General features: G+C 44.9%; 1 protein-coding gene and 2 long non-coding RNA genes across 52 annotated transcripts in view; 2 read left to right on the top strand and 1 right to left on the bottom strand.

Annotated features, from left to right (window-relative positions):
- The window catches only part of LOC102161008, a 32,743-nt gene extending 29,801 nt beyond the window's left edge, over nucleotides 1-2,942 (top strand). Inside the window, exons 3-4 of the long non-coding RNA XR_002342984.1 lie at nucleotides 1,844-1,921; nucleotides 2,831-2,942. This is a non-coding gene — a long non-coding RNA (uncharacterized LOC102161008). The remainder of the gene's footprint in view (nucleotides 1-1,843; nucleotides 1,922-2,830) is intronic.
- Nucleotides 18,192-21,516, bottom strand: LOC106509759. The gene is made up of 3 exons (XR_001307587.2): nucleotides 21,233-21,516; nucleotides 19,860-19,998; nucleotides 18,192-18,370 (listed from the first exon to the last, which is right to left on the bottom strand). It is a non-coding gene; the product is annotated as an uncharacterized LOC106509759 (long non-coding RNA).
- MAP4K4 (mitogen-activated protein kinase kinase kinase kinase 4) overlaps nucleotides 20,681-25,055 on the top strand; it is a 166,453-nt gene continuing 162,078 nt past the window's right edge. For all 50 annotated transcript variants that reach the window (XM_021087162.1, XM_021087163.1, XM_021087156.1 and 47 more), the window contains exons 1-2: nucleotides 20,681-20,894; nucleotides 21,254-21,319. In XM_021087162.1, the coding sequence (XP_020942821.1) occupies nucleotides 20,838-20,894; nucleotides 21,254-21,319 (123 nt within the window). In that variant the 5' untranslated portion in view covers nucleotides 20,681-20,837. The remainder of the gene's footprint in view (nucleotides 20,895-21,253; nucleotides 21,320-25,055) is intronic.

The following is a 25,055-nucleotide window of genomic DNA, read 5'->3' as shown; positions in this document are numbered from 1 at the left end:
GACATGAAAACCTTTAAAATTTCTCTGAGGATATAATTTATAAAGATTTTTTTCCTTCCTTTATTGAGACTATTCACTCAGGGTTTATTTTTTTTCAGTCTGGTGATTGATGCATTTCTTTCTCAGTATTGCTTTTCCACAAGAGTGTTCATATTTGAGGTTCCCTCTTCCCTTGTCATTGAGTGTTTTTGTTTGTTTGTTTGTTTTTGGTTTTTTTTTTTTTTTTTTTTTTTTGTCTTTTTGTCTTTTTGCCTTTTCTAGGGCTGCTCCCTCGGCATATGGAGGTTCCCAGGCTAGGGGTCTAATCGGAGCTGCAGCTGCCGGCCTATGCCAGAGCCACAGCCATGTGGGATCTGAGCCACATCTGCGACCTACGGCAACACCCAATCCTAAACACACTGAGCAAGGCCAGGGATTGAACGTGTAACCTCATGGTTCCTATTCAGATTTGTTAACCACTGAGCCACAATGGGAACTCTGTCACTGAGTGTTTTGATTAGGATAATCTGTCTCCTTCTGAATGTGGAGAAGGATCTGGATTTGGGATTTGGTGGGTGTGGGAAGCTTGTTTTCTGGGTCTCCCTCCCTCCTATAGTTTGCTAATTCTCTGGATCCTTAGCCCCATTATCTATTTGAGTCTCCTGTGCCAAACTTCCCACTTAGGAGAACTACTCTTGGATTTTGGAAACAAATACTAAGTTAGCACTTCCCATGTCATTATTCTGTCCTCCAGTGTCCCTATGAAGATCTGGAATAATATCAGAGTCCACCTGTATCTTTCTTTAGTTAATCCCAACATAATAAATACTTCTCTTTTGAAACCATTTCTAAGGTCTTTAACCTGGGGAGACATGCTGCTGTCACCCCTGGATATGCACAGTGAAGGAAAGGGAAGGGAAAGGATTGCTCCAATTAAATTTATTTAACTAATTGCCCTGCCAGTTGCTGGAGAGTCCAGGCCTGTTCTTTGTAATCATTAACGCTGAGTATGGAGAAATATTAGAAGTGCTTTTGTAGCCCTGAATTTTAAACAGGATTTTCCTATTCCTGTTTTGCCACCAATGCAGTCCTTTTCACTCTTTGTCTTCTAGGAATTCCTAAAATTTCTGGACTGTGGAAATGTCTTTCTTATGTTTTTGTGTTGTTGTTCTGTGTTATTTATTTCTGTAATAGAGAGAGGGATAAAACATGTCTTCTGTTCTTCAGTTAGCCAACTTGATTCAGTACTCTCTATTTCATTTCTAAAATATATTCTTTGTCTCTGAAACAAAGTAAGGATGGAAAAGGAAAAAGGGTATATTTGTGGGTAAATTGCTTCCTTGAAGCCACTCCTAATAGACTTAATTGGAGGGCCCCTTATCACTAATCTCATAGCCCACACCCAGCAGAGACTCTGATGCTTGGTCAAACCAGTTAACTGGCTTTTTGATCTCTTAGGAGACTCTCCCTTTTAGTTTGAACTTTTTACTTGCTCTCCTCCCTCAACCCACTTTTCACTTAACTTCAATAGTCAGAGTTGTCAAATGGCCTTTTCCTATATTGAAGATCATCCAAGACACTAATTTGCACTAAAATGTCGGGAATTTAATTTATTTTCCCTACCAGTAATATACGTATTTTGAAAATGAGGAAAGAAGGAAAGCAATGCTCACCCTAAGGGGTGTCTATGGACTGTTTGTGCCCCTCAAAAGTCAACGTGGAAGTCCTAATGTCAGTGTGTTGGTATTAGGAGGTGGGACCTCTGGAAGGTGACTAGGTCACAAGAATGGAGCCCCATGAATGGGATTAGTGCCCTAATTGGGAAAAAACAAAAAAACCTTGTTTCTGCTCTATCTGCCTCCAGGACACAAGTAGTCAGTATTCTGCAGCCTAGGAGGAGGACCTCATGAGAACCTTGATCTGACTTCCAGCCTCCAGCACTGTAAGGAATAAATTTCTGCTGGTAATAACCTATCTGGCCTATGAGTATTTGATTATAGCAGCTGAGCTGCGACAAGAGTAAATAATAATAATGACCCTTGAGCATTTTCAGAGGACGAGATCATCAGTGCACAATTTTCAGGCCACGGCCACTTTGCCTGTTCATAAGATAGCCCTGCCTTCTACAAATGGAATCCCCCAGCAGCTCTGATCAAGTCTGCCACGCAAACTGCTGATGGTCTTTTATTTTCTCTCTTGAGTCCTTTGTGGTCAGAGGTTATAATGCTTAACTATTTACTATTTTGTTTTTATGCTTATTTTTTGGTCTTTCTAGGGCTGCACCCATGGCATGTGGAGGTTCCCAGCCTAGGGGTCAAAATGGAGTTATAGCTGCTGGCCTACACCACAGCTCCCACAAAGCCAGATCCTTAACCCACAGAGCAAGGCCAGGGATCGAACCTGCGTGCTCATGGATGCTAGTCAGATTCGTTTCCACTGAGCCACAACAGGAACTCCCCTTTACTATTTTTTTTTTCTTGGGACTACACCTGTGGCATATGGAGGTTCCCAGGCTAGGGGCCAAATCAGAGCTGTGATCTACATTACAGCCAGAGCAACACTGGATCCTAAACTCACTAAGTGATGCCAGGGATCAAACCTGAATCCTCACGGACACCGTTTTGGGTTCTTAACCTGCTAAGCTACAATAGGAACTCCAAACTAATACTGTTTTAGCCAAAAGTCAAGAAACGTGTTGGGGTGGCCTGTAAGGTGGTTATAAAGGGACACCTTTGGGAGGGTGGAGGGCATGGTGGGTGGGTGAGGATTTCATTTTTACTTCAATTTCTTCTGACCTTCGTCCAGAACTGACACAAATCCCCATTCCCTGCTTTGTGCTGCGTTGTTGTAGGAGTTTTCCTGGAAGCAGATGATACCATCCTGTACACGTGTGGCTGGGAGGCTTTATTCACACTGAAGGGCCGATCTGGCAGGCAGCCTTGACTCACTGGGCTACGCACATGGACTGGGTCAGTATTTTCTGATAATTCTCCCCCATCATCCAGTCCCCATCGCGTTGGGCGGCAAGTGCCTTAACATCTTGTCCTGATTCCATACCCTGCCTGCCATTTTTGGGTTTTCAACAATGCCCTTCATTTTCACTTTTCACTTAATTACTCTGGTGAACTCTGATGTATCCTCCTCTAATTCAAGGTTCTTTCTACCTTTTTGGGGGGTGCACCCATGGCATGTAGGGATCGAACCCGAGTCACAACAGCAACCCAAGCTGCTGCTGTGACAACGCCAGATCCTTAACCCACTGCACTGCAAGGGAACGCCTTGACTTTACCTTTTTTTGCATCTTTTGAGGGCTGCACCCGAGGCATATGGAGGTTCTCAGGCTAGGGGTGTAAAGGAGCTATTGCTTCTGGCCTACACCACAGCCACAGCAAGGCCAGATCCAAGTGGCATCTGCAACCTACACCACAGCTCACGGCAACGCCGGATCCTTAACCCACTGATCCAGGCCAGGGATCAAGCCCGCATCCTCATGGTTCCTAGTCGGGTTCGTTAACCACTGAGCCACGAAGGGAACTCCCAGCAGTGTTTGTTTTTAATTGAGCTATAACACACTACTAGGCATTAATCTTTTTTTAATTAATTTATTTATTTTTAATTTTTTATGTTTTTATTTTTTTATTACTCAAATGAATTTATCACATCTATAGTTGTATAATGATCATCACAGTCCAATTTCACAGGATTTCCATAAAGTGTACACAAGGAGGAATTTTTAGTTGTTTACAACCCCACCAGACAGATCAAGTTAGGAACATGAGCCATGACAGGCTGTAACCTAATGGTTTTACTGTTATTAAGTTTAGAATGAGTAAGCATACTGCTGGAGTATCACGTGATGTGAAATGAAAGAAAATGGCAGAATTCCACCATGGTTTAGAATTAGAAAGGTCAAGGAAAAAAAAAAAAAAAAACAAGACTTGGTATAGTATTACTAACTTTGCATGATCTTTCTGGAGCCATCTATGCATGAACCCTGTGGCAATAATATTTTTAATGTCAGTTTAACATGTTTGATTTTATGTAAATTAAAACAGAAACCAGGGAGTTCCTATTGTGGCTCAGTGGTTGATTAATCTGACTAGGAACCTTGAGGTGGCGGGTTCAATCCCTGGCCTTGCTCAGTGGGTTAAGGATCCAGCGTTGCTGTGAGCTGTGGTGTAGGTCGCAGATGCGGCTTGGATCTGGCATTGCTGTGGTTCTGGTGTAGTCTGGTGGCTATGGCTCCAATTTGCCTCCTAGCCTGAGAGCCTCTATATGCCTTGGGAGCAGCTCTTAAAAAGGCAAAAAAAGCAAAAAAAAAAAACCCAAAAACAAACAAACAAAAACAAACCGTTACAGCCCATATGTTAGCCACTCTTTATTACTTACCCCCAGCCCATCAGAGTCCGAGGTGAACATGTTCTTCTCCCGTCCTAGGTGGCAACCACAGTTACTTCAGAGGCAGCCAAGTCCCTGCTACAGCTACAACTCACTTCTTTCATGCACTGTCTCTTACACTTTTATTTTTTTCTTTTTAGGGCCATACCCACAGCATATGGAAGTTCCCAGGCTAGAAGCCAAATCAGAGCTGCAGCTGCTGGCCTACACCATAGCCACAGCAAGGCCAGATCCAAGCCGCATCTGTGAACTATACCCTGGCTTGCCACCACGTGGGATCCTTAACCCACTGAGCAAGGCCAGTGATTGAACCCACATCTTCACAGAGACAACGTTGGGTTCTTTTTTTATTTTAATGATTTCTATTTTTTCCACTATAGCTGGTTTACAGTGTTCTGTCAATTTTCTACTGAACAGCGAGATGACCTAGTCAGACATAGATATACACATTCTTTTTCTCACATTATCATGCTCCATCACAAGTGACTAGATACAGTTCCCAGGGCTATACAGCAGGACAACATTGGGTTCTTAATCTGCTGAGCCACAATGGGAATGCCTGTCTCTTGTACTTTGATACTGTGTAAGGGAAGTAGGTATATGGTAAAATTTAGATTGCGTGTGTGTGTATGTGTCTGTGTCTGTATAACGTATTATATCTGAAGTGAGCAGGCAAATCTGGGAACATTCTCGAAGGTTTTTTTTCTTTATCTTTAGTGCATTTAAGTCCACATCACACCCAGTGATCCCTGACCTTCCAAAACGAAAAGCAGAATCACGCTTGGAGTTGAGCCTGTTTGCCTTTGTTCAGACCAACAAACTGGGTATTGTCTTTGCACAGTCCTTCAGAGCTCTAAATAGTTGTCAAGTATGTGTAACCAGACGTGTAATTACCCAAAGTGCCCCCTTTTCAGACAGCATTTTAACTAAGTGCATTCTCCTCATTTCTCATGTTTGCCAGGCTTGTTGGCTTCTCAAGCTTGCGAGCCCAAAGGCCCAGGACCATCTGTATCTAGGATGGCACCTATTATGTGGCTGGAATTCAGCAAATGTTGAAAAATAACGATAATTACTGGCAGAGCAAGTTCAAGGCTTCCTTAATATAATGCCAAATATGTCCTCTTGTCAAGTGACAGAATCTCAGAATGGAAGCTTGCTTCTTGAGGAAAGGCAGCTTGATGGAATAGATCGGGACGAGTGAGATGTGGTCTGGGCTCCTCTGGCTGGAGAGGTAGGACCTTCTTTTTAAGTTTTATTATTTTATTGAAGCATTGTTGATTTACAGCGTTTCAGGGGCACAGCAAAGTTAGACAGTGAGATATATATATGCATGTGTGTACACATCTGAAAAAATATCTTCTTTTTCAGATTTTTTTCATTATCGGTTATTACAAGATACTGACTATAGTTTCCTGTGCTATACAGCAGGTCCATGTTGTTTACCTATTCTATATATAGTGGTTTGTTAATCCCAGGTTCCTAATGTATGTCTCCCCCCTGCCCTTTCCCCTTTGGTCACCATAAGTGTGGTTTCTATGTCGATAAGTCTATTTCTATTTTGTAAATAAATTTGCTTGCATTATTTTTTTAGATTCCATATATATGCGATATCATATGATATTTGTCTTTCTCCGACTTATAGAGAGGTAGGATCTTAAGCAAGTCATGCCCTTGCCTAAATCTGACCACCATTCTCTGCAAAATGCCAGTGGTCATAAAGTGGCATCATTCTGGGGCTGTGATGAGGATCAGTGGAAATGGGGCAGGAAATCCCTTAAGCTACTAAATATCCCACCACTGTCTTCACTCCTGCCTCACTTGATGAGGATCCCAGGCTTTCCAAGAACCACTGAACCCACAAGTGTGAGTTAGGCAGGCAGTGCAGAGCCCTGGTGTAACACCCTCTGTTCCAGCCTTTCTCAGCTGGACCAAGGGACTACCTAGGGCCCCAGTGGGAGACATCAGGGGCTGCCTATAAGGTCTAAACTCATGCTGCTCAATGCATGACCGGCCAATTAATTGAAGACAAGGTGTTGGGGCAAGGAATAATGACTTGATTTGGAAAGCCCAGAGTCTAAGAAGTTGGTGGCCTAATGTCCTAGAGAACCACTTCACTCAAGTTAGAATTCAGCTGAAAGGAGAGAGGGGTAGTTGGTTTTTGCAAATGTCTTGGTGTGGGAATCCTTTGTTCTTGCAGCTGTCGAGCTAAGGTCAGGTGATCATGTTCCTATAAACCTCCAACAAAACATGTTATTTCCTGTCCTGAAACATTTTATCTCTATGTGAATGGAAAAGCTTTATACTTTTAAATGTCAGCGCCTGGAGAATGGGCTCTCCTGTATATTTCAGGCTACTGGCAACATTCTGAGCTCAAAGCAATAGAATACAACTGATCTGTAAAAGAAACAGATCTAATATGGAGTCACATTTGTTCTTCTCAGTTACAATGATATCTCCCTCCAGAGCCTGTACTAGAACTTGAAATACACACCTTTTAAACCTCCCCTTCTCATACTTTGGCAGAACCTTTTGTCAGCGGGTATGTGTGTGTGGGGGGGGTTGACAAAATTGACCAAGAACCTTATAAATGCTCATAGTCTCTGATGTTGTGATTCCACTTGTAGGAATTTTTCATAAGGAAATTACTATCACATGTGGAACTTAAAACAGTGACTGATTAGAAACAACCTAACTACCCAATACCATAAGATTGGTTTTAAAAATTGCATTATTGTCAATGTAGTCATTAAAAATTAGCTGGTAACAGGGTATTTAATGACGTGGAAATGCTTGTAATACATGAAGTGAAAAGAAGGACGTAACCATACAATTCTGATTACATTAAACACACACACACAGGCTTACGGAAAAAGGCATAGGAAATATATTAAGTATTAATGATTGTTGGTAAGGCGAATTTTTTAATTCTTCTCTGTATTTTCCTTATACTCTGTCCTTTTTGAAAATACATCTCTTTTTTTTCATTCTTTTTTTTTTTTTCTGTCTTTTTGCCTTTTCTAGGGCCACTTCCCGCGGTATATGGAGGTTCCCAGGCTAGGGGTCTAATCGGAGCCATAGCTGCCGGCCTACGCCACAGCCACAGCAATGTGGGATCCTTAACCCACTGAACAAGGCCAGTGATCGAACCCGAAACCTCATGGTTCCTAGTCGGATTCGTTAACTACTGCACCACGGTGGGAACGCCTTCTCTGTCTTTTGTTCAACGAGTATGTGTTATACTTAAAATTGGAAGAATGTAATTTAAAAGAAAAGTTTCTCTGTTGTGTTAGGATATTGGATCTCCCAAGACTTGGTTAAAATGCATAAGTTACCTCAACCTTACTGGTGAGAAGCAGGAATTGTCCACATGAATCTGATTTTTAGTCCTGGATTTGCTGCTTTCTAAAGCTGCAGTCATGGCCAGAAAACTTAGAGTCTCTAGGTGCTGGTTTTCTGGGCTCTGCAATTGCAATAACAGGAGCACTGGCTGCAGTGTGTGAGGCTTAAATAAAATAAGGCAGGTGATGTAATGGTGGTGGTGGTGCTGAGAGAGCCACCCTTGTCCCAACAGCACATAGGTAGTTTGTCATCCTAACCGTGGCAACTTCTTGCAGAGCAGAGGAGAGGATTTGGAGGTGAGGAGACCAAGGGCCCAGGAGCACATGCCTGGTGGTGCAGCCCTCCCAGTCCACAGTCCCGTGAATGGAGGGGAGCAAAGTCATATTCTTTGAATCCCAACAGAATTCCTGCAAGGAAAACTGTCCTACACTAACTTTTCTGAGTAGTCCAACACCAGCTGTTGGGAGAACAACAAATCCTAATTTCCAACTTGTGTGTAGTCAAGTTTCATTGTCCTGACACACCTTTGTATTTAATTTCTGTAGCTTTTTAGGCACAAAGCATTCCCCACAAGAAGATGGAAATAAAACAGAATAACCGCACAATGGGATACACATGCTGATCTGAAGATGTCACTGAGAAGCTCATAATGCTCATTCTATAAATGTGTGTGTGTAACAAGTGAAATAAATATTTTTGCTTCTAATTTTTGCAGCAGCAATGTAATTGTATTTAGAAAATATAAAGTCATGCTTGCTTTATCCATGCCATGCTGTGGTCTGCTATATATATTTGGCCATAAGCGTGGCATGAAGAAGTTCCCAGGCCAGGGATTAAACCCCAGCCACAGGAGTTCCCATTGTGGCACAGTGGTTAACGAATCCGACTGGAACTGTGAGGTTGCGGGTTCGATCCCTGCCCTTGCTCAGTGGCTTAACGATCCGCCGTTGCCATGAGCTGTGGTGTAGGTTGCAGACGCGGCTCGGATCCTGTGTTGCTGTGGCTCTGGCGTAGGCTGGTGGCTGCAGCTCCGATTGGATCCCTAGCCTGGGAAACTCCATATGCTGTGGGAGCAGCCCAAGAAATAGCAAAAAGACAAAAAAATAAAAATAAAAAAGTAAAATAAAAAAAATAAACCCCAGCCACAGCTGCAGCTCGAGCCACAACAGTCACAATACCAGAGCCTTAACCCACTGTGCCATCAGGGAATTCCTCTTATTTATATTTTAATGTCAAGCAAGTTTGCCAAACGTAGAAAAAGACAGCTTTCTTTAAAAAATTAAATAAGCATGCTTACATTTCGATTTGAAAAAATGAAAATATTTCCAGTTATGCTGGGGGTAAAAAGTCCAAAGAATAGTTCAAAGTCAGTAAGACACTATAAAAACATTTAGCTAGAGTTCCCATTGTGACACAGCAGAAACGAATCCTCTAGTGACCATGAGGTGGTGAGTTTGATCCCTAGCCTCCCTCAGGGGGTTAAGGATCCAGTGTTGCCTTGAGCTGTGGTATGGGTTGCAGACATGGCTTGGATCCCATGTTGCTGTGGCTGTGGTGTAGGATGGCAGCTGTAGCTCTGATTTGACCCCAAGCCTGGGAACCTCCATATGCCACAGATGCGGCCCTAAAAAGCAAACAAAAACAAAAACACAAACAAAAAAAATAGCTTATTTCTAAATAGCCCAACACAAGATTACTCAGTGTTGAAAAAATATTCTTTCTGCCTTTATAAACGAAATTATGTCTTATTTCTATTTAGACTTATTTCTACTTTAGTTTTGTTCCTTTTTTCCCCCTTTACCATCTGTTACATATTTGTAAGGTCTAAGAAATTTTTTTACAACCTAATTTAAAGATACTTCTTTATAGTGATTTGAAGACTGATGTCATTCATTATAAAGTCAGTCCTTTTGAAAATTACAGTATAAATGAAAGTAACTTGTAGCTAATGGTTAGGAGAAAGTTCTTTGCATTTTTTTTTTTTAATTTTGATAGATCAACACAGTGTTATGAACTCAACTTTTTTTTTTTTTTTTTTTTTTTGGCTCACACCCACAGCATGTAAAATTCCCAGGCCAGAGATGGAACCCAAGGCACAGGAGTGAAAACGCTGAATCCTTAACCACGAGGCCACCAGGGAACTCCCTATGAACTCAATATGTGCCTAATAAATACATGTTAGAAAATGAGAGGGTAGCAGGAGAGAAGGTGAGGAAGTCTTAGCAAAAACTATCAAAGTGATCACTTTCCTAAACTTATCCGTGTGGAAACCGCTACATCCGAATAAGAAAGAATAATGGTCTTCAATCTCTGCAGAAACATCAAAATTAAGTTACTGTTATAGATTGAATTTTGTCCCCCACCCCCAAAAAGGTGTTTGAATTCCTAACCCCCATTATATTGGCGTGTATCCTTATTTTCTTTATTTGGCACTAAGGTCATTGCAGATGTAATTAGTTAAGTATAGCTAGCATGGAGTCAGCTGGGTACTTTTTTTTTTGCTTTTTCAAGGCCGCACCCACAGAATATGAAGGCTCCCAGGCTAGGGGTCGAATCAGAGCTATAGCTGCCAGCCTACACCACAGCCACAGCAACTCAGGATCTGAGCCATATCAGAGCTCACCACAGCTCATGGCAATGCCAGATCCTTAACCCACTGAGTGAGGCCAGGGATCAAACCTGCAACCTCATAGATTACTAGTCGGATTCGTTTCTGCTGAGGCCCGATGGGAACTCCAAAGTTGGCTAGGTCCTTAATCCAGTGTGACTGGGGTGCTTATCAAAAGACGGCCACAGAGACTCTGACACACAAGCAGAAGCCTGTGTGACTAGAGATATGCCACTGTCAGCCAAGGCCCACCTTTAATTAGCCATAGGGGGCAAGAAAGGCTTGACCTCCCTTCAGGTTTCAGAGCGTGGCCCTGCCAGCACCTTGATTTCAGACTCTGGCCTCCAGAACTGTGGGACAATACATTTCTGTTGTTTTAATCTACCCAGATTGTGGTACTTTGTTAGGTCAGTCCTAGGAAACTAATGTAATTGTTTCATTTTATTTTAAAATTTATGTTTATATACTTCGTGTCATAAAATAAGACATGCTCAGAGTTCCCGTTGTGGCACAGCAGGTTTAGAATCTGACTGCTGTGGTTGGGGTTGCTGCAGAAATGGGGGTTTGATACCCAATGTGGGAACTTCCATATGCCGAGAGTGCAGGCATAAAGTTTATTGAAAAAATTCGGAGTTCCCGCCGTGGCTCAGTGGTTAACAAACTTGACTAGCATCCATGAGGACGCGGGTTCAATCCCTGGCCTTTCTCAGTGAGTTAAGGATCTGGTGTTGCCGTGAGCTGTGGTGTAGGTCACAGACATGGCTTAGATCTGGTATTGCTGTGGCTGTGGTGTAGGCCGGCGGCTACAGGTCTGATTTGACCCCTAGCCTGGGAACCTCCATAAGCTATGGGTGTGGCCCTAAAAAGACAAAAATTTTTTTAAACAAATTAAAAAAAAAAAGACATGCTCATGGATGAAATTTGTAGAATCACATGTCCTGAGAGAAGGGGGAAAAATATCACTCCCAGTTTCTATCAGTCAAAAATTGCTAAAATTTAATTATTTTGCCCCAATTTTTCCTATGCATAATTTAAAAATTCTGTGTAGTTATGACTACAATCTCATACCTGTTTTGTATGGTGATGTTTGTGGTCAACACAACATAGATATCTCTATCATTACAAACCTTTTCTAAGTTTTTTCCTTAGGTTTTTTTTTTTTTTTTTTTGTCTTTTTGCCTTTTCTAGGGCCGCTCCCACAGCATATGGAGGTTCCCAGGCTAGGGGTCCAATTGGAGCTGTAGCCTACGCCAGAGCCACAGCAACACAGGATCCGAGCCGCGTCTGCAACCTACACCACAGCTCATGGCAACGCCGGATCGTTAAGCCACTGAGCAAGGGCAGGGATCGAACCTGCAACCTCATGGTTCCCAGTCAGATTCGTTAACCACTGCATCACAACGGGAACTCCTCCTTAGGTTTTTCAATATGAGCAATGTTGCCCAGATTATTGTTGTGTAACTCTGTTTTATAATTCCACTATTTTCATTATTTCAGTCTTTTGGCGCTAAAGAGTTAAAAATATTTTTGGTCATCACATCAACTCTCTCTAAAGTGTGATATATAAGAAACAGGAGGTAGGTTATTTTGTAAAAAAAAAAAAAACAACCCAAAACCCAACCAACATACAGATGAAAATGCACACACACTCAAAACAAACAAACAAAAAAACCCGGGCCAACAAATACATCCTAAAAGGCCATGGTTGCACTTGAATTGTCAGGTCTATGTATGGGGCCCTACTATGAGAGTGAAGCTTTTGCTAATTAATGAAGCAGCAGTTAGTGTGGACTTGGTCCTGTGACACCAGGCTGGGTCATCTAACCATTGTGATGGTGAAGATCCTGGTAGAACTGAACCCAGGGCCTAGAGTCCCAATTCCTACACCTGTATTTTCTCTACTTTACCCTGGTCATGGCTATGGTTACAAAAGTGCCTCGAGTGCTTAGTTTTGAATTCTGCAGAAATAGGGCTCATAGCTATCTGCCATGTTGATCATGGAAATCTTGGTTCAAGTCTACTTTAGCTTGTGATTTACAAACTTTTCCTAGCAGTGGAAATCTTGTCTTAATAAACCGATTACTCATATTCCCAGTGTATAAAACACAGAAAAGCAGAACTTGTGTGGTGGAAGGAGGGAGTGCCGGCAGCGAGCTCAGCAGTCCCCTTACCAACTCCCTCCATCTCCGGTGGGAAATCCAGGGAGCCCCTCACCACCCCTGGGGAATGCTGGAGCCCTTGGGGACACTGTAGGAAAGAACACATACACAATAGCCCAGTTCTCGATCTACTCTGTGTGCAGTGGCCACACAGAAAGGGACTTTCTTAAGGTCCAGTGTGAGGAAAGAATTAATAGTTATCAAACATTGCTTTTCAGTTTTTCCAAGGCCACTGGTTCTCTCTTCCCAGTGACTACCTCGTTCCCAGTTCCCGGAAATTTCCAAATGGGGGTGACATGTACAAGTGGGTGTGTGTTGAGTCCAGATCCAGATCCTTCCCTTTCGAATTCTTTTTGCCAACTCCTGGCATCCCACCTCCTCTGCATTTTCTCCTTTCTGTCGTGCTAAAGAGCTAAGCTGTGATTTGAAAGGCCATTTTTGTGTAGCACTTCTCCACGAGTACTACTTTAACTCTGAATACATTTTTTTTCAACAAGCAAGGCAGCGAATAAAAGTTACAAAGCAATAAAAAAGATGCAATTCTGGGAGAATAAATGGTCTTTCTGTTTTTGTGACCCTGAGGTTTTTGTGACCTTGAGGAGAGGTCAAGCCTCTATGCTAACCCAGACATACTTTCTTGTCCAACTTTTCCCCTCCCCCACTCGTCAACTCCCAGCTAACCTCAAGGAGCTGTAGCCAATAATTTGGATAAATTCAGGTAATCTGTGCCAGTAAGTCATGGCTGGCCTTCTGACCTGTCCTGACTACATTTTCTAAACTAGCTGCCCATCCGAATATAGAATACAGATTGAGGAGTTCCTGTCGTGGTGCGGTGGAAATGAATCTGACTAGTAACCATGAGGTTAGGGGTTCGATCCCTGGCCTCGCTCAGTGGGTTAAGGATCCTGTGTTGCTGTGAGCTGTGGTGTAGGTTGCAGATGCAGCTCAGATCTGATGTTGCTGTGGCTGTGGCTGGCAGCTATAGCTCTGATTAGATCCCTAGCCTGGGAACCTCCATATGCCTTGGGTGCGGCTCTTAAAAAAAAAAAAAAAAAAAAAGGTATCATAGAATACAGATCGGGAAAAGACAAAGAAGATAATTATGTTTATTTAAGAGAACAGGAAAGGCCTCAAAATTTTTAAGTCGTAAATGAGATTTACAGCTCATAGTTTATCGTTGGTATATCACCACTTAATCTTTCATCCTAGGGCATGTATTAGAAGATTTTGAGATTAAAGTCACTGTAATTAACTGAGAACAACAAATCAATAGGATGGGCCAGCTTGCAGAATCACTAATGGAGCCTTGTGGTTCATTCATTTTTAAAGGGATAAACTTGATTATGATCGAACTCCTCTCCAGCAGCGGTTCTGATACACACTGGCCAGAATTTGATGCATCATATTCAAACTCAAGAATCTATTTCAGTTGTGACATATTAAATGGCTAAGCATAAGAGAAGTCCACTGGTCTGATCACTTTCTGAGATTTAGCAGAGGAGGCTTAGGCCATAAATATGGGATCCAGTATAAATGAGCCTGTTGTCTCTTCAGCTAGCAGGCCTAGCTTGGCCTTCCCTAGGCAGCACCCCGATTCCTGTTGCCCAAACATTAAGCAACACCAGACAAAACTGACAGCCGTTTACGATCCCCTCCGGATTCTCTCAACCACTTCCTGTGGCTCCCATCTTGATTTTTATTTTATTTTATTTTATTTATTTATTTTTTTGTCTTTTTGCCATTTCTTGGGCTGCTCCCGCAGCATATGGAGGTTCCCAGGCTAGGGGTCCAACTGGAGCTGTAGCCACCGGCCTACACCAGAGCCACAGCAACTCGGGATCCGAGCCGCGTCTGCAACCTACACCACAGCTCATGGCAACGCCGGATCGTTAACCCACAGAGCAAGGGCAGGGATCGAGTCCGAAACCCCATGGTTCCTAGTCAGATTCGTTAACCACTGCGCCATGATGGGAACTCCTCCCATCTTGATTTTTAAAGCTAGGGCTACTTCTCACCTCATTTTTGAGGCCCCTTCAAGTTTCTTCAGGTAAGGGACTTTTCAAAGCTGAACTTGATTTAAGCAATCCTGATATAGAAAATACACATTTCGGAGTTCCTGTTGTGGCTCAGTGGTTAACGAACCCGACTAGTAACCATGAGGTTGAGGATTCGATCCCTGGCTTTGCTCAGTGGGTTAAGGATCCGCCATTGCCGTGAGCTGTGGTGTAGGTCACAGACACGGCTCAGATCCCGAGTTGCTGTGGCTCTGGCGTAGGCTGGTGGCTACAGCTCCCATTCGACCCCCTAGCCTGGAAACCTCCATACACCGTGGGTGTGACCCTAAAATGAAAAAAGAAAAAAAAAAGAAAATATAAATTCACAAAAAGGATAAATTAAGGTGCAATGATTCTCTTTCAAAAGACTTCAAGGAGTTCTCTTGTGGTGCAGCAGGTTAAGGGTCTGATGTTGTCATTGCAGCAGCTTGGGTCACTGCTATAGCATGGGTTCCATCCCTGGCCCGGGAACTTCCATGTGCCTCAGGCATGGCAAAACAAAGCAAAACAAAACAAAACAAAACAAAAACAAACCAAAAAAAACCTTCAGTCAAATAGGTCTTCTCTAAATAGCAAGTTCCTCTGCATTTAAAACAGTATTTTTAAAAAAGTGTTTACGATAATCTCTTCTTTGATTACCAGTCTACATAATCTGCATCTTCTCATTTTCCAACCAGGTAGGTACACCCAGCCCAGGTGCCCAGTGACAACCTGCTAAAAAGCATCCTCCTTCTTGGCACATCTGCAGCCCATTTCCTTTTCCCTTTTACTTCACTTTTGCTTCCTGGATCATTTCCCAAACTAACTACTGGCACCCAAACCCTGGTCTCAGGATCTGCTCTTGGGACGGAGCTGAGTCCACACAACTTCCTCATCAGGGAAGTGGTGGCCGCACAGTGCTGACAGCCAGGGTGTGAGGGCTGTCCTGCCTCTGGTCTGCTTCTACTTTTCTTACCCTTTGATCTGCTTCTATATCTCATGCCTTCCATCCTGTGCACTAGAGGCGTTGCTTCCTTCTAATTTGACTGATAGACCAGTGAAAACAGATTGTCTCCCTCTGAAGGCTCAAAGGTGGCCTTTAAAGGGCTGAGCTTTGGCTTTGCTGCTGAATCTACAGGAGTCTGTGTGTTCTATTAACTTCCACTGGTCCTGTCAACCCTCTTCCACTCAACTAGGAGGTGTGAACTGCTATGGGGTTGAGGCCAGGGTTATAGAAATCTGAGTCTCTCTTTTTTTTAATTTTACAATTATTTTTTTTCCATTATGGCTGGTTGACAGTGTTCTGTCAATTTTCTACTGTACAGCAAAGTGACACAGTCACATATATATACATACATTCTTTTTCTCACATTATCCTCCATTCTGCTCCATCATAAGTGACTAGATGTAGTTCCCAGTGCTATATAGCAGGATCTCATTGCTTATCCATTCCAAAGGCAATAGTTTGCATCTATTAACTCCAAATTCCCAGTCCATCCCACTCCCTTCCCCTCCCCCTTGGCAGCCATAACTCTGTTCTCCATGTCCATGATTTTCAAAATCCGAGTCTAAAGCCTCAAGAGGACCTTTCAATCACTTCCATCCAATCCCATGTGATAGAAAACTAAGGGGTGGGCGGGTGGGTAATCGCCACCCTTTGTGCATCAGAGAAAAATAAGAACTCAGATGCTTTTCCCTTCCTGCATTTCTGAACACATCCCATCATCGTGTCTTTCTTAGACTCAGTTCCCCTTGCTTATCAATCCTTCCATCATTTACTTCCAGTTGATCTCAATCTTCAGTGTCCCTGAATCTTTGAATTCATTCAGTCCAGGTTCACAGCACTGTTGCCCTCCTTCCCCTGCCCCAATTCTGAGCTTGAAAATCAATTTCTACCAAGATTTTTGCAACACAGGAAACACTGGGAAGTGAGGTCTGGGGGACTGTCAGTGATGCCCTCTTGCAGAATTAAGCTCCCCCTAGAATTTCCTTGACTGGAGGGGAGAAAATTGTCGGTGTGTCCAAGCAAGCTGTTTTTCCCTCCATCCTCAAATGCTAACTTAGTATTTATTTTCCAAATTATGATCTTAATGATCTTTTTGGGGCGACTTTATGTGCATTCTTAATTAGATGCTGGAGGACAAGGCCTTGACTTCAGTCTGCATCCCCGATCATGGACTGCATGTGGCTTGGTATGGACTGAATGGCTGTGTATCCCCACCCCCCCAGTATGTTGAAACCCTAACCCCCCAGTGTGGCTCTATTTGGAGATGGCACCTCTAAGGAAATCATTAAGACTAAATTCATAAGGCTGTAGGATGGGGCCCTGATCTGATAGGATAAGTGTCCTTATAAGAAGATATACCAGGGAGTTACCATTTGGCTCATCGGTAATGAACCCGACTAGGATCCATGAGGATGCAGGTTTGATCCTTGGCCTCACTCAGTTCATTAGGGGTCCCATGTTGCTGTGAGCTGTGGTGTAGGTCACAGACAAGGCTCGGATCCTGTGTTGCTGTAGCTGTGGCTGTGGTGTAGGCCGGCAGTGGCAACTCTGATTTGATCCGTAGCCCAGGGAACCTCCATGTGCCACAAGTGCAGCCCTAAAAAGACCAAAAAAAAAAAAAAGGAAAAGCCAGAGAGCTTGTTCTTTCTGGAACACTAGCACTAGGGAATGAGGACAATGAGGAGGCAGCTATCTGCAAGGGAGGAAGAGGGCCTTCTGCAGGAATTAAACCAGCTGGTTACCTTGATCTTGGACTTCTAGCCCTCAGAAATTTCTGAAAATTCTTTTAATAAGCCACCCAGCCTGTGCTATTTTGTTATGGAGACCAGAGCTAATCCGTGGCTATTGACTGAGAACATGGCCCCCAACCTCAAAGCTGGGCAGGTGTGTGCTGCTTCTGCATGAAACATTCACTAACTCTGCAGGGTCCAAAAACCAAACCTTCCTTTGCCACCACCATTCAGGAACTCCCATCTTTTCTCCTGTTTGTGACAGCATCCTCCTAACTGTGAACAAGGCTCTGGACCACAAGCGTATCTTTTACCTCTGTCTAAACACACCATTAGATGCCAAGTCTTTAGAGCGTCTCCTAGCCCAACACTTATTCTATCTCCTTTCTCCAGGCCTTAGTGCCCTGGCCTGTGCTCTGGAGATGGCCTCTTAACTGTGTTCACCCTATATTTATCTAGTGTCTGGAAGAGGAAATGATGGAGGCTCAGAAGTTAGGGAACACGTGCCAGCTTGCGTAACTGATAAATTATAGAAGTAGGTTCCAACCCCGTTTAGTTTTGCCCCTAGTCTGGCATGCTTTCCAGTAGGCCTGTTTAGTGTTCTTTCCATCTAGAAAAAATTATTTATTTATTTATTTTTGTCTTTTTAGGGCTATACCCACCCGAGGCATATGGAGGTTTCCAGGGTAGCCACAGCAACTTGGGATCTGAGTTGCGTCTGCGACCTACACTAGAGCTCATGGCAACGCCACAACAGGAACTCCCTAGAAAAAATTTATCCTGTTCTTCCTTTAACTATAGCTTTTATGAAACAGTCTTACACCCATTAGCAGATTATAAGCTGTCTGAAGGTAGGCTGTCCTGATCTTTCCTATATCTTGGGCAGTGGCTAAGTCAGTGCCTTGCACTGGGGCAAGAACTTAAGAAAAGGTACTGAACTGAAAGTGGGAAATAACCATCACAATGGTGATATGGGAAACAGCAGCTTGGGAGAGAGATTTAGAGAAAGCTTGTAGAGATGGTTTCTGGAGTTCCCTGGTGGTGCAGTGGGTTAAGGATCCAGTGTTTTCACTGAAGGGGCGCTGGTTACTTCTGTGGAGAGGGTTCAGTTCCTGGTCCTGGAATGTCCGTGTGGGCATGACCGAAAAGAAAAAAAGAAAAAGGAAGAGATGGTTTCTGAATTGATCTTGAGGTGATGAAGAGAACTTGGTTAGGCAAAGGGCGTGGTGTGAGGTGGGCCTCAGTGTCATGAGGTTAGGATTGAGTCTTGAACCCATGGACAGAGGCTGGCTTGGGGGGCCTGTATGTTTCTGCATTAGGTTCAGCTGTGAATACTAAGCAAGTCAATTGATTTCTTTGGACGCTGGTTTCCTAATGTGTAAAGTGGGAAAAGTAAGAGTATCTACCATTTGGGACTAATGTGAAGAATAATCAAATAGTATATGTAAAGGATTTAGCACATTGTTTGGACCCCATATGTGTTACCTATTATTAATAGTAAATACGACTAAATTATTATTATTATTTTTATAGCCCAACCCATGGCATATGGAAATTCCCAGGCCAGGGATTGAATCTGAGCTGCAGCTCTGACCTAAGCTACAGCTGCGGCAATGCCGCTGGATCCTTTAACCCAGTGGAGCCAAGAATCCAACCTGCACCTCCACAGTGACCGGAGCTGCTGCAGCTGGATACTTAACCCACTGTGCCACAGTGGGAACTCCTAAAATCTTATTACTAGTACTATGGTCTGAAAGGTCATATGTGCACCAGTCCAACTCTGTGTAAATTATTTATACTCATAGATAATTCCATTGCTGTTGGTAGATTAAAAAACAACATAATTTAAAAGCACTACTAAATTCATAGGGAGACTTTGGCTACTACGATTTTCCTAACCAATGGATTCTAGGACTCCCTGAAGATATTTTAGCCTGTTGAGAAATTCTCAATAGTGGAAAATCTTGGAAACCAAACTGTTGGGAGGCAGGAGAGTGCTAAACATTCTGGGTAGAAGACTAATTTGGCTGAGTCAGAGATTTGGATTTTGGGGATAGGCTAGTGAGAATCCCCGTGCCACTTCCAGGCTTAAATGCCTTTAAGGAATTTAGAAAAATTCCTTCTCTTTCAGTACTTGAGTTTCCTCTTCTCTAAAATGAGGATAACATCATCCTAGGGCTAAAGGAGAGATTAAATTGATACTACATGTAAACCAAGAACTGGTAGATAATGATGGTCGTGTTTGTGAAGCCTTTCTGGAAGGGCCTTGGGTTTTCATCCAGTGCGGCTCCAGTTCTCAAAGTGTGATCCGTTGCAGACTCCGGAGGTGGGGTCGGCGGTCAGTGTTTTTCCAAAGGTGCGCTCACGTTTGAGAACTTGTATTCACAGTCTGGCAGGTAATAGGAAGCCACGGAAAGTTTTTGTCAGTGGAGTGATGTGACACAAATGACCGTTGGGCAGACCATATATTCTTGTTTAATAGGATGAAACTGCCTAACTGCTGCCTGGCTGCCAAAGCTGCCGGAAGCAGCCAGCTTTGATGGATCCTCAGTGATCTCTAGGCACTAAACTTGGGTTAACACTTCTGGCTCCCAATACGGTGCTCACCTTTACTGAGCGAGGTACTCAACACAAGGCAATTAGAGGAGCTGTTTGAGATTCAGTTTCCAGCGAAAGTCTCCGGACCGGGCAGCCAAAACAAATGATGCTCCGTGAATCCCGAACCTAACCAGGTCCTCGGTGTAGCCTGGAAAAGGAGAGAAAGGACAAGGAAACCAGGTAGGGAAACCGGAAATGAGGGTCTTAAGCGACTAGAACCCGGGGGTGGGGGAGGGGATGGGAAGAGCGGGGGCGAGGGCGCCTGGAGGACCCTCCTCCGCGGGGATCGCGGCGGAGCCGGGCGCGGCGGGGCGGGGCTCCGGGAGGGAGGAGTCGGCCGGCCCTGCGCCCGGGGGTCCGGGTCGCTTTGCCTTTGTCGCGGGTGCTGGAAGGGCGTGCTCCCCCTCCCCCGCGCCGCCCCGAGACCCCGGCTCCCGCGCGGCCTTTGTCCGGGCCCCACCCCTGTTGAATATTCACGCCGCGCCGCGGACCCCCCCCCCCGGCCCGGCTCCAGGCGCGAGCGCGCTTCCGCCCGCTTTTCCTGCCGGAGGAGGAAAGGGGGAGCTGTTGGCTCTCCTCAGAATCTCTTTTCGGTGTCCCGTTTCTCCTCCTCCCCGCCGCCACCGCCCCCCGCCCCCCGCCTCGCGCCCGCCTCCGCCTCCGCCTCCTGGTCATCTTTGTCTGGCGGCCTCGCGCTCCGGGCTCCACTCTCGGCGGCGCCGCGGCCCCTGCTCCGGGCCGCTCGTGCAGGCGCGCGGCGGGGCGCGGGGCCGGGGCCTGAGGCGCGGGCGACGCCCGGGGGCCTGCCGGCCGCCCCGGCCATGGAGTGAGCGCCGCCGCCGCCCGCCGCCCGGCGCCCGAGCTTGCTCCCGCCTGCCGCCCCCGGCCGCGCCCGCGGGCCCGCGCCACCCGGCCGGGCCTGCGACTCCGAGAGACACACCAGAGACGAATTGATTGTGGTCGATTTGGGGGTGACGAGAAGGGAAAATGGCGAACGATTCCCCCGCGAAAAGTCTGGTGGACATAGACCTGTCCTCCCTTCGGGTGAGTGGCCGCCGCGGGGCCGGGGGACCGGGAGCGGGGCGCTGGGAGCCGGGAGCGGGGCCGCGCCCTGGCCGGCCGGGCGCTCGGGCGCCGCCGTGGGCAGATCCGCGGGCGCGGCGGCCCCTTTGTCTGCCCGAGTCGGCGTGTGCGGGGTCCGGGGCGTGACCCTCCGCCTGCGCCGCCGCCCGGACCCCGACCCCGCGCGCCCCGGGCCCCTATCGCGGCCCCCAGTTGCCGGCCACCTCGCGCCGGGCGAAGCCCACCTCCTCGGTCACCGCCCTTTCTCTCCCGCTGCCCCGCTTCTTTTATTCATTGTTGTGCTGCTTTCCAACGCTCACCCATCCTCCTCTCTTCCTTAGGATCCGGCTGGGATTTTCGAGCTGGTGGAAGTGGTGGGAAATGGCACCTATGGACAAGTCTATAAGGTCGGTGCAGGCGCCTCCTTTGTTTCCCGGGGACGGGTTGAAACTTCTGATCCGGGGACGACGGGGAGGGTGATTGGACACGCCGCCGCCCGGAGGCTCAGCCGAAGTTGGAAGAGGGGTCCGGCCTCGCCGTCCCGCTGTTTTCAGCAGAGTTTATATTCAGACTGGCCTTAAAAGACCTCATTTCTTGGCTCTCAGATAAGGAAATAAGCTCCACTCTTAGGCATGCACCTTTTTTTTTTTTTCTTTTTCTTTTTTTTTTTTCAAGGAAATGGGAAAGCATTTTTGCATCAATCTACATTTTTTTTTCCCCCCTGTCTCTCCCAAATCTGGCCTTCTGAGTTTGTGTGTTAATTAAAATTCTGGATAGGCAGGCCTCGCCTGTGATTATCCTAAACCACTGCTTTGGCCTCCTTGAGAATCGTCTTCGTGTTTCCTCGTTTGAATCCTGGCCAGGCGCTCAATGAGGAGCAGAGTTTGGTGGTGTTACCTGGGAGTACTCCATAACTACCATACATTCTACTGACGGGTACATGTTTTGGGGAGTCAGGAGGGATGTGTGTTTGGGCAATAGGAGCAGGAAGAATTACAGTGTGAGGATTATGCACTCTAAATTCCAGGAATAACCTGTTTGACAGGTGTGTAATTGAAACAGAAAAGAGGCAGAGCCTCTGAGCAAAGAGGATGCCCAGATTTCACACCCACCCCAGGTCTTTCTCTAACAGCACCCCCTCCCCCCACTTGCCCCCAACAGTAAATGAAACTAACAAATCTGAAGACTTCCTGGACACCAGATATGACTAGCCCTGCTGTTCTGGAAATGAGGGTTAGCTGTAGGTAATTGAGGGGGAAGCCTTGAGAATTTGAAACAAATGTGAAATTCTCCCCAGTCCTGATTTGTTTCTTATTACTGAACAGCTTTCTCAAAGTTATCTGCACTGGGGGTGTTTTGTAGCCTGTTAGAGTGTTGTAGCTGGGTACAAGATTGGGACAGAAAAAAAATATCTTATGAAGCAGGGCTTTGTGGTTGGCTGTGAAGAATTGTCATTGTCTCATTAAAAATGGACAGGGGGGGGAGGGAGTGTGTGTGGGGGGGTTGGAAGCTGACTGTAGACCGTTTTCTTAGGCCAAATTAAGTGTGGATCCTATTGTCTCTTTTCTGCTTTGTGAATAGGGCTTATCTGCTTCTCCAAGGCCTCTCCCCAGCCCTAGCTTCCCCTGGCCTGGGCTGTGTACTGGCCTGGGTTGTGTACTGGCCTGTGGCCTGAACTTGAGTCTGTATTCTTAGGTGATCTCTAGTGAATTAGCATGTGTTTTGTTGGTTAACAGTTGGGGCCTCAGCCAGATTTTTGAATTTGAAAGGGAGCCCTGTTAACGCAGCCCGCTGGGCTCAACTGAATTTGGAAGCCTTTGGAAAATTATGGAAAAGATTGTGTTGCAACTCCCCGAGTGGTCTGCTCACTGGCTTAAAAACATTTTCCGGAGCCCCAGTGTTTGTTTAAGCACCGGTAGTTTTTTTCTAACCCAGTTTTTCTGGCTTAATCTGAGTGTTGAGTGTTGTCTTCCAAGTGAGTTAGCCAGAACTTGTTTTGACCTGGTTACACAGTAGTTGGATTGTTTGTGTCTTCTCGGGTCAAGGTGGGTGTGAGTGCTGGTGAAGTAAATTAGAAGCTGACTGTCCTTTTTTTTTTTTTTTTTTTTTTTTTTTAATCGTTAGAATAAAGAATGAGACCTGAATGTGTCCTCATTGGTTTAAGAGTTAGGAATTCTTTTTTTTTTGGTCTTTTTGCCATTTCTTGGGCCACTCCTGCAGCATATGGAGGTTCCCAGGTTAGGGGTCAAATTGGAGCTGTAGCCACTGGCCTACGCCAGAGCCACAGCAACGCAGGATCCGAGCCGTGTCTGCAACCTACACCACAGCTCAGGGCAATGCTGGATCCTTAACCCACTGAGCAAGGGCAGGGATTGAACCCGCAACCTCGTGGTTCCTAGTCGGATTCGTTAACCACTGCGCCACGACGGGAACTCCCAAGAGTCAGGAATTCTTTATGGGGGCAGTTGGGGCAGGTTCATAGCCAAGGGCTTCCCCTCGTACTTCTCTCTTGTGGTTCCCCTTTTCCCCAAGCTTTTGAGGTACATTTGCTGAGCACGATCTTTGGGAGGTGTTGGGCATGGTGGCAGTGGCACAGTGTCACTACAGTCAGTGTAGCTAAGGAGAAACTCTCATATTATGCAAACCTGAGGAATTAAGAAATCTGTGCATCAGTGGCATGCAATCCGGAGCAAGAGTGCCTGAGGTTTTTTTCTCGCCTGCCCTGCCGTTATTTTATTATTACGGAGAGTTTGAAACTGATGCCAAAGAGAGAGCACCAGTTTAACAGTTACCAGCACGTGATTAATCTGGTTTTGTCTGCCTCCCCTCTCCTCCCATTATCTTAAAGCCCAGATACTGTTTCACCCAAAGATACTTCAGGATGTGCCTTTTTTTGTTTTTTAGATAGTCACAATGCTGTTCTTACCCCCCCCCCCCCCATGAATTCCTTCCTATCAAAGAAAGGTTCGGTGTTAACATTTTCCTGATGATCTCATCCATGTTTACTTACTATCCTGGGAAGTGCCTTCACTTTAATGGACTGATTCTGGGCAGCTTAGTCTTAGAGATGGTGGAAATAGCAGTGACCGTTAACATCTCCCTTTTCTCCTCCCTTTAGATGTGTGATTTCTGGAACTGTTTAACCCATGCTTGGGAATTTGGTTAGGATTTTCGTTGGCATGATTTGCATATAGTAGTTTGGGGCTTCGTTTATTAACACCAGCAATTGTTTCCTGTTCCTGAACATCCATTAGTGTGACTAGCATCGGAGTTTGGAAAATACTTGTTTTTAATTTGTTATTGATAAGGTTTTTTTTTTTGAAACATAATTTCAGCTAAAACATTTGTAAGCCGAGCAACCTGTAGTCCTAACTTATTTTCTTGTCATAGTTTCTATTTTTTGTTTTTACTATGAACTTTTTTGGTGACATTGGTTGCTTATTTTTAGAAGATTGTATTTATGTGGAGTGAATGAGTAGTTTTCTGAGTTTTGATCTGTTCTGTGAAAATGGCTTTCTCGGGGATAGTTTATAATTTTCTCTATCTCTGCCAAAAATGGTAAATAGTTTGGATATCGTTGAACAGTATATCCCTTTGTATTTTAAAAAGGGGTTGAGACCCAGGTTATATTCTATTTAGAGAGATTTATTTTTTTGCTTCAGGTTTTTGAGGGATCATAAGGAAGAATACTCATAAAATGTGAAGAAAGTTGTGAATTTCTGTTCACAGTGTTTCATTCACAGTACCGTGTATTTATAGCAGTGTGTATAAGATGATCTTGTGCATGTTGAGTAGATATAGTGAATTTTAATTATTTTCATCAAAAGGGGGCAATGATAATGTGAAAGTCAAACCAGGAGTTCCTGACTCAGCAGTAAGGAACCCATCTAGTATCCATAAGGATGTGAGTGTGATCCCTGGCCTCACTTAGTGGGTTAAGGATTTTGCGTTGCCGTGAGTTGTGGTGTAGGTTGCACACGCAACTCTGGTGTTGCTGTGGCGTAGGCTGGCAGCTACACTCCAGTTAGACCCCTAGCCTGGGAACTTCCATGTGCCATGGGTGTGGTCTTGAGGAAAAAAAAAGTCCAAACCAGAAATGATAGTTTATTTTCGTTATTGGGTTTTATTATTTTGAATATTCAT

The sequence above is a fragment of the Sus scrofa genome, chromosome 3 (genome assembly GCF_000003025.6).
Source record: "Sus scrofa isolate TJ Tabasco breed Duroc chromosome 3, Sscrofa11.1, whole genome shotgun sequence".
In the NCBI taxonomy this organism is placed as follows: domain Eukaryota; kingdom Metazoa; phylum Chordata; class Mammalia; order Artiodactyla; family Suidae; genus Sus; species Sus scrofa.
The sequence above is the reverse complement of the archived record's forward strand: the minus strand, read 5'-3'. Positions and strand labels throughout refer to the sequence as shown.